Source organism: Anser anser (genome assembly GCF_964211835.1).
Source record: "Anser anser genome assembly, chromosome: 1".
Lineage (NCBI taxonomy): Eukaryota > Metazoa > Chordata > Aves > Anseriformes > Anatidae > Anser > Anser anser.
This window is the reverse complement of record NC_139720.1, coordinates 67481103-67490778: the sequence shown is the minus strand read 5'-3', so window position 1 is coordinate 67490778 and position 9676 is coordinate 67481103. Positions and strand designations below refer to the sequence as shown.

The 9676-nt window shown below is 38.1% G+C and overlaps 1 protein-coding gene across 1 annotated transcript in view; it reads right to left on the bottom strand.

Annotated features, from left to right (window-relative positions):
• The window catches only part of CALD1 (caldesmon 1), a 193193-nt gene that overhangs the window by 2283 nt on the left and 181234 nt on the right, over positions 1-9676 (bottom strand). Inside the window, 6 exon segments of the mRNA XM_083802758.1 lie at positions 1080-1113; positions 1417-1500; positions 3543-3638; positions 4641-4781; positions 6207-6285; positions 6396-6439. Coding sequence (XP_083658884.1) covers positions 1080-1113; positions 1417-1500; positions 3543-3638; positions 4641-4781; positions 6207-6285; positions 6396-6439 — 478 coding nt within the window.

Sequence of the window (9676 nt, the reverse complement as noted above, 5' to 3'; positions counted from 1 at the left end):
TGTGTGACTCTAAACTGATCCCCCAAAAAGTCCACAAGCATAGCACAGCACTCGATTTGCATATGAATGTGAAAAAAAATGTGTACAAATATTAATCTGTAAAAAAACAGGTTTTCTACATTTGAACCTCTCATTCCTAGTGGGAAAAAAAAAATCAACGGATGTTGCAAGACATCTTAAAGCTATTAAATTGATCGGTAAATTTCCATTCTTCTCCACTGGTCCTTAGGCACATATTTCCTCTAATTGGTTTTATTTGGTAAGTTTTAGATTAAAACAAAAACTAAAGAAGCACACGCAAGCTGGGGGCGAATTTGATGACTTCTTGACTTATAACTAAGTTGTGTTTCCCGAACTAGTGATTTCAAAACAACAGTAGTAAGACTCTTTGACTTGAGAAGACCAATGCATAGCTTCAGCAAAAGCAATGATGATGCTGACAGCTTTTGAACTCCAGTCCACTCTGGGTAATCAAGAGCACGTGGGACTCAAACAGCCAGGTGAATTTTCCAAAACCAATGCTGCTGAATTTTCACAAGGCTTCACCATTACCCAGTGGCAGTATTTAAAATGAGATGCTTGTTCTCAGCAGTACTGAAGTCTTTCATTTCTGCTCAAATAATGCTACCCCAGTAGCTTTGGCTTTTTGGTTTTCCCCTCTCCACTCATGAAAAGCATATCCACTTGCTCTGCAGCTTTTAAAAAAGCCTTTCCCAGATGCCTGGTATGTGCTGTAATTAGTTAAATGACCAACCCATCCCTCAGACCTCACACAATTTAATCATGCTCTCCAACTATAGCAAATGCTACAAATGTCATTCTAACCATGATTTGCAAACATTGCTGGAGAGCGCATCCTCAGTTCTCCTAGCCAGATGATTCAGGCTTATTTCTCAAAATAGCATCATGTTTTGGCGATATTGCAAGGGAGCTTGGGAAAAGTGAAAGGCAAAGGAGAGAAGGTTTTGTGCATCAACATTAACATCTGTAGAGTTTTAAAAACTGAGAATTGTGATGTGTGTACAAAAATGTGCCAAAGTTTCTTTTTAATATGCAGGTGAATTATTAGAATTACTTACCATTAGTCTCTGATTTTTTCCCCGCTGCTGTTACCTGTTTGAAAAAGTAAGAATCCATTATTAAAGTTGAATATGGGGAAAAAAAAAGTCATCTTCATGCAAAGGACAGCATTCCACACACAACTTCTTCCAAACAGGAATAATAAAAGTTACATGCTATCCATGGTGTTTGGTGCCTCGTTGCACTTTCTTTTACAGATGAAAAGGCATATTAGTAACACAAGATATGCAGAGACCTAATTCCAAATGACTGACCATATGAAGGCAAACAGTGCCTTCCCTCCGCAAAAAGCTTCACACACAGATACTATCTTTTAGGAATGCACTGATGTGTTACCTTAGAAGAAGATGCAGCTGGCTTGTCAACTGACTGCTTCTCCCAGAGATTACGTTTGCCGGATACATCTCCTGGTCTTAAATCCTGTATTTTTAAGTTAATGTCAGAGAACAAAAAACAACTTTAGTTCAGATTTATTTTAACTTGGTAGAGGAAAAGTTAGAATGTGACTTCCTCATAAGAAAATTTGAGGAGCATCTACCAGTTGTAAATATTACATTGTCTATCAATTATAAAGCTATTCAGAATGACACATCACAGAATCATTCCACACATACACATGCTTTAACACAAAATCCAGTCCTGCTGCATCTATTTGGTTTTACACAGACTGGCTATAATTTATTATATTCATCCTAGACAATACAATGAAAAGCTCCTTTTTTTGAGGAAAAAGAGAATTCAGAAATAGTATTTCTGTTAGGGAGGAATTCAAAGGTAGCTGGTCTCAGGTATGTTAGATAAGAATCAAAATATTTAATTAAAAACAACAAAAACAAACAAACAAAAAAACAGTGTCAGAATTTAATACAGCAGATCCTCCTCTACATTCTTAAATAAAGGTTTCAGGATTTAACACTGTAGTCGGTCATATCTATTTGAATTTCCATAGTACCTTTTAAAACTTTAACATGGACCAATCCCTAACCTGACAGGGAAAAAACAACCAGGTACGGTAAAGTCAAAAAATATTAATAGTAATAATAATATTCTCTGCAAAGGAGTGTATTGAATTTTGCTTAAAGTCTCCATATACAAATTTCAATCTTCTCTTTGCAGAAAAGCAGGACTACAAATCCAGAAGAAGTATGCTAGGCTAGTAGTAATGCACCTTTTTAAGGACAGATGGATTGACATCTGTCCCTGTGGATGCTAAGCAAAAGACTCTTAAAACAATTTAGGACATAAATACCGTCCGTTTCATAAAGTCCTGCACGGTTTCTAGAATCTTGCTCTTGCCATGCATAGATACGTAGCTTTCTGCACGCAAGAATTTATAACTTGGGATAGAAAAATGCCCATTGAGATACAGAAGTCTAATTTCTGCAAGAGGTGTTTGCACCCAACAGTGATATTATAGAACAGATTAGCCAAAGATATCATTAAGACTTTAAGCCTCTTCTGTGCTTCAAAAAGTGAGTTAAGCAGATAGTAAAATTGCTGTAGACTGTCTGAATGCCTGATCTGGAAAACTATGAATTATTCTTTATTATGTAGGAATGGGTTGAGGGTAAGGAGTTATTTGGTGAGTAAGAAAATCTTGTTCTCCCTTTGATTTAGCCTGATATTAAAAAAAAAAAAAAAAAAAAGGAAAAAACACACATTACAGATGTATATCATTCTTCAGAGTCAATTACGAACAGGTTTACCTGACCAACTTAGCAAACAGACCCGCAAAGAATAGGAGGAGGGCAGGTTCCTTCAAGGAGAAATATTGAAAGAAGAAAGAACAATCTATTGAGAAAGAGGGAAATGAAGACATAGGTAGAAACAGTTGGCTGAAGGGAAAATAAGAGGTTAGTTTTACTCTATCTAAAAGATGTAACTTAGAAGAAAGATAAAATCTGGAGGCAGATGCTGTGCTAGTTTTCAGCACTTGTAATTAACTAGAGCTACCACAATTACTTGTTTTCTTTTTATATTTATTTCTGTGAGGACACAATCCCCATGTAGCCACCAGTAAATATTAACTTGAGGGACAACATTGCAAATTTCAAGCTTCTCTTTGAGATAACTAGGCACATGAATTAACAAAGTGTATGCTAAGCTACACCTTTTATAAAGGGCAAGTGAACTGGCAGAAACAAATTACTCAAGCATATGAGAGGAAAGCAGTTCTTTAATACAATCCTAAAGAAGGTGAATCATTAACACCATGAGTGGTGCCTTAACATTCTCCAGTTTGGAAACTTACAGCCTCAGTTCCTCACCCCTAGCCTTCCACAGAAAACAATTTCCTGTTCCTGCGCCTACCCAAGAATTAGCAGAGGGCCTCTGAGAGCTTCCAAGAGAGGATGGGCAGTAAGGTTCCTCTAAAGACCATCAGTTGGCTAAGGAAGCGCCATCCCCACCTCTGTCCCAGCAGACAAGCCACCAACCAACCAGATTGTTGCAGGTTTACTTACAGAAGGTTTTGGAGCAGGTGATTTGTTACTCTCTGGGGTCTTGGTTAACCATTCGTTGATACGACTGGAGACACCAACTTTCAGTCCAGCAGTTTCCTACAAAATAATAAAATCTGATGAGAAGACTTTCAGAATAGCTTTTGCCATATTTTTTCATGGTTTGGATTTAAAAACAAAGCCAAATCTGAGTTTAATACAGAAGTCCTCACTGAGGTTATGCCTAGCTAAGAGTTATCCTGTCTACTCAGAAGATATTGTCCCTATGAATTACACTGCTACCCTCTAGTTTTCAGTAACGATAAATGTGGTCTGACAGAATCATTTTAATTTTTGTGCTAACCCACAAATAAACCTTAGACACAAACCTGCTGTTTCTGTCATAACCCCAAACTCCAAGGAGAAAAAATCTTTAGCCTAAAAGAAGAAGGGGCACCAGTAAGCCTAGAATTTCATTTTGTTAAACTACTTTAAAAACAAAAACAAAACACAAAAACAAAAAAAAATGACAAAACACATAATAGAAGAGTTAGCTGGCCTAAAATTTCTATCATTAAAATAAATCTTTAAAAACTTAGAACAAATTATCGAAATTTCTTGTCTATCTGTAAGTATCCTTCTTCAATCTATGGCTTGCTTTTTCAGCTATGATAAATCCTCCTCAGATCACATCAATTTACAGAAAGGAAATGTGGCTTTAAGAATTTATGTAGAATAGATAAACGTCTTACAAACGCTTCTATCCATGATCTATAATAGATCAGTAGCTTGTCTGTTTAATCCCACTCTGCCCCTAAAAAGAATCTTTCTCAACACAAAGAATTTCTTTGTACCCAGCTTGAATTAGCCAGATGTATTTGTCTAAGATATCTGATGTGACTCTGGAATGTCTCATAAGTTAGCACAGTGTGTCACTACATTCTTCCGTTACACTGAGTACTGCAGCCATGACATTTTGCGGGTTTCTGAGGATTTCAGGATCCTTAGTGATATTCTTCAGCAGTGATGTCAAGGAAAGCAGCCAGGCTTACTCATAAGAACATGAACTGCAAGATAATGTCCATAATTCTTTATAATCACCATGTGAAATTAAATACATACCTTATTCGGTGCTCCTGTTCCCCCAGAAGGTGATGAAAAAACGTTCCCTTTCTCCCACATGCTCTTGATATTACGGACACCCTCAGCTGGAACAGGAAGGTCAGAGGCTGCTGGCTTAGCTGGTTTTGCAGCCTTGGTGCCCTGCAGAAGAATTGAGGCCAGTTGGTGGTTGGCATTAAAAGCTGGACTTGCAGGGTGGTTTGGCTCTGGGGAAGTGCTGAGGAATGCAGTAGCTCTAAGTTCTAGTAATGATCATGCACAGATGGAGAGAAGGGACCCTGCTCAAGAGATGACATTGAGACTCTCCCCTTCTTGATTTGCAGTTGGTCAGGCACCCTTGATACGACAGGCTATGGAAACTGCTTAGATTTTTGTATTTGTTACATTTCTAGAGCTCTTGGAAAACCACAGCTCTGCACACAACTGCTCCAAGGCTTTTTTTTGTCCTCTTTCAAGTCACAACACTTGAATCCTGTAAGCAAGTCTCTTTCATGGACATTAGCTATGGAAATCCTTATCCAGAGGCAGGAGAGAAAGGCTGCTCTGTCAACCAGCATCAGACTTACTCTATCTGCCCAAGACAAGTTAACCTCACAGCTTGGGATTCTAGAGGCAAATTTCAGCAATTGCAATATATTTGAAATTAGCTGTTTTTTGTTTGTTTGTTTGTTTGTTTTTAAGGAGGGGGGATTTTTTGTTTTGTTTTATTGTTTTTTGGCTTTGTCAGTATGTCCCTTGTACGATTACCAAAAACACTAGGCTAAACTCAGTCTATTCTTTCTTTCCAAAACACAGTTATGTAACACAGATTTGAAGGGAGTAGGAACCTGTATGAGCTATCGAGGTAATATCCCTTTTAATACTATTTTATTGCCATTACACTTGCAAATCCATGTCTACTATATTAACCAGTGGCTTTCACATTGCCTGTACTCACTGACTTATAAAAATAGTTTAAAAATGAGAAAACAAAAAACTACTTTTTCTTGAACTATGAAAAGAAAAAGCTCTCAATTCTGGCTTCAAAGCATATATATTTGACTGTTGTCAAAAACACCTATGGCTGAATTCTGTTTTTTCCCCTCTTTTTCCTTTGTCATTTCTTAACTCCCTAATTCACTAAAGTGTCTTTCTTTGTCCAGGATTTTCATTCTGAAGTGGCAGTCGTCAACACAGGCCCAGTTCTTTGCTTTCAGAAATAAGCTGTTAATTCACCTGAGCAAATCAGCTCAGGATGATTATCAGCTCTCAGCTGAGAGAGAGGATGCAACTGCCACTCAAGAGATGCTGACCGTATCCTTCAAGAGCTACTCCAGGCTTATAAAGCAGACAGTGTATTTTGTAGCACAAAAGGGAAGACATGAATCTGAGATTGTGTTTAGAGTTATATATATATGGAGGTTGGTTATAGGCATGCCTCAAGCATTTTGCTTTTGGAGTCTCATTAGAAAAAGCTCGTGGAAAAAAATCAAAACATTGACATTTTTAAACAGGGAAATAAAAGGTGATTATTAAAACCCCAAAGCCATTAGTAACTAAAGTCACTGTGACCTGGAATTAACTTACCACAACTGCACTAGTGTATTGCTCAAGTCTACTGTCAATCTTTGAGACAACTGCTGTCGTTTGGGTGGGTTTCATACCACTTTAGGGAGTAGAAAAGAAAAAAAAAAGGAGAGAGAGAAAGAAATTAATATTGCCTCCAATTAAACACAGTTGTTTCAACTGAATCTACAATCTGTTTTATTGTTTTACCTCTTCTGAGCGGATTTGTTCAAAAATTCTGCCCGTTCCTCTATCTAGAAGAGAAAGAGACAAGACCTGTAAGGTTAAAAGTAATACACATGCAGCCTGTATAAGGCCGGGCTAAATATCATTTTAAATGTCAAAAGGTCAGTCTGAAGCAGATGGATTCCAACAGAAATCACTGCAAACACATGCATAAGTTTTGTACTTAGGAAACTGTCATTCAACATATGCAGAAGGGTGGATATAATTTTCTGCATTAATGGTTGTATCCTGCTTGTTTCTTCAGTGTTAATATTTGTAACAATAAATCAGCAATACAGAAAGGAGAAAAGGGAATAATTTTATCTTATTAAAGAGGTTGATATTCACAAAATCTCTGTCAAATTTCCCCTTATCTCCCACACAAAAGCAAGTATATACCTCTAGAGGGAGACAGCAAATTTAATAAAGTTTTTTCTGAGCTGAGACATCAGACTAGGCCAAGTTTGGAGCTCAGCCATGTACCCTTCCCCATGTTTTTTCAAGACACCAACAACTTCATTTGAGCTCCAAAAAAAAACATCAGACTGTACTTTGCTAATGTTCAGCAGGGTCATTGTTGAGCCAATATCTACCAGCTGTTATTATAAAAAGTGGTATCTTACATTTCATCACTATTTTCTGCTCTGCGTATAGGAAAATACTGTAATGCTTCCAGGGAAAAAGAATCATGAAGGTAAAAAGAATCATGAAGGTATCATAAGACTTATGCCAAATCTCTTGAAAATTTGGAAAAAAAGAAAAAAAGAAAAAAAAAAAAGAAAAAAAAAAAGAAAAAAAAAAAAGACTACATCCCCAAATAAATTTTTTAAGCATTTCATGATAGGGGAGTATTCTGTGTCAGGAATACTATAAACAATCAACTTCCTAACATGTCTTCCACATTATGTTGTTCCACTTCTTGTCTCAGGCTCTGTAGCGTCACTTAAGTGTTAAAAATACAGAAGCAGCTCCAGGGTACAGAAATGACTATTAATCAGCCTGGCTGAATTCCTGGGGATTCCCCAGTCTCAGTATGGGTTGCCCATTTTCAAGTCCCTTTAATAGTGATTGCTGCAGCGTTCATGCCTTCAAGCTAAGGCAATGACAGCTATTCCTTTAAATGGTCCTCCTTCATGCCCTTTAGCGTTAAGGTTGTATGAGAATTTTTAATTGCACACCAACTCCATCAAAGGGCATGTATGTTTGTTTTATTTCTCCAGAACATATGAGCAAAAACTCAGGAAGTTCACTTCAGTGCAGAATTTGCCAAATAAGACAACTGGAGGACCTCCAGTTAGTGTCACATCCAGCTTAAAAGAACCTCTAAAGCTCTAACAAATATATACAATTTACAGAGCAATTTACATTAACAGTTTTAGTTGCCAATAAAAGATTTAAATGAAGTCCTAAGTAGAAAGATGGGCTTTGCTTGGATATGTACCAACTGTTTCAATTCACTCTCACAAGATGGCAGCAATACACCAGGCAGGAACTGAACAACACAGCAGCAGAGTGCATATCTAGGTCTCTCTCTTCCTTTTCCATCCTCAACAGTTTGCACCTTAGTTTTGCCAGAAGGAAATATACTTAGCGTTGCCACAAAACAAGCAAGTTATTTGATTAAAAGTGACTAAACAAATGTACGATGCTAACGCAAAACACATCACCTCTCCTCAACTACAGTATAGTTCTATATATAGAAGAGTTTCCCACAGCACTGATTTCTGGATGGTAACCAGCAGTACTCAAAAAGATGCATTATATCAACAAGAGCTGTTGGTTTCTCCTGTTCTCTGCTTGGAGGGGCAATTCCCCCAACTATATCAGTGAAACCCTGGCTGGCAGTGAGGACAAACAATAAGGAACATCCCAAAGAGCCAGGGCTCAAGGTAACTATGCTATAACTCACTTAACAGCATCTTCTAGTTCAGATTAACACAGGTTCCACCTGAACTCATACAAAAGGGACACATCTTAAAAGCTGTTTAAAAGAAGCTAACCACTAGACTCCATAGTCTTCCTATATTCAGAAAGGAGAGGCATTTCTATACAGCACAAAAACCCAGCTGGCATATGCACTGGGGGACAGGCCAGGGGAAAAGGGGGATGTGAGTTCTTGGGGCTGAAGTAAAAGGATGTGGAGTTATTCCTTACCCTCTGGAAACGGCAATGCTTTGAGCACTTGCTGTGGTGTCAGGAATAAGCTGGGGATTGTTCAGAATAGGAGGGTGGGGAAACAAACCAGAAAGTAAGTTAAACAGAAGAGCAATTAGGAAGCAGCCCTCAGAGCTGAACATGGTCTTCTTCCCAAGGAAGCACGTGCCTCAGGGGGATGAATAACACATTTTCCGCACATATAAGGATTTGTTTTATAGAGCATCTGCCTCAAAACTGTGCATTCAGCAAATAGAATACATTGCATACACTAGAGCAAACACACCTGTACACACAAATGTATTCAACATATAGGTCAAATACATTTAGACTGCACAGCAACATTTAAAGATTATTTATTTATCCACTGCACACCACACAAAGTCCATGCAAATAGTTTAAAATGTTTGGCACATACAGTAAACAATATTACAAAATAGATCTGTAAGACAAACAGAAAGCAAGGTGGTTATCAGAAAAGAGCAAGGTTATTTCCTCAGCTAGAAATCAAGAAATAAAAAGAACTTATTTTGCTATATTCTCTTTAACAGAATCTTGTTAAATAGCTTCGGATTATATTTTGTCAGCATGGAATACTTTCCAAAGCCTCTGACATAAAACACACATGTACTCCATCGAGTCCACCTGCCAGTGGCTAATTAAACTATGACCAGAGAGAAAAAACATAGGATTTCAGGCTGCACCTCTCCCACCTAACCTCAGTTGCTTGTAAGTTAAGCATTTAGTCCAAACTACTCATTTTAATTCCCTCCACAGTCAGTGGAGAGACAGAGGAGCTCACCTCACTCTAGGGAGTGTGGGCTTGCTTGTCCATCAAGGCTGACTCTTGCTCTCTCCTCACTCTCTCAGCTACCGAAGAAGTTACACTGCACAACAAAATCCTGAGATGGACACCTGTCCTTCTGCTGGTAACGTTAGATGAAATGAAACCCTTCTCCTTCTGCCTCAGAGAGCTGGCTCCTGCCTACAGGAGTTAAGGCTGATAGCTCTGTGTCAGCTCAACAAGAGCATCCAGCCTTTTAACTGCATCCCTACAAGGCAGTAACACGCACCAGGGTCTCTGTCACACACAATGATGAGAGGTGCTCTGC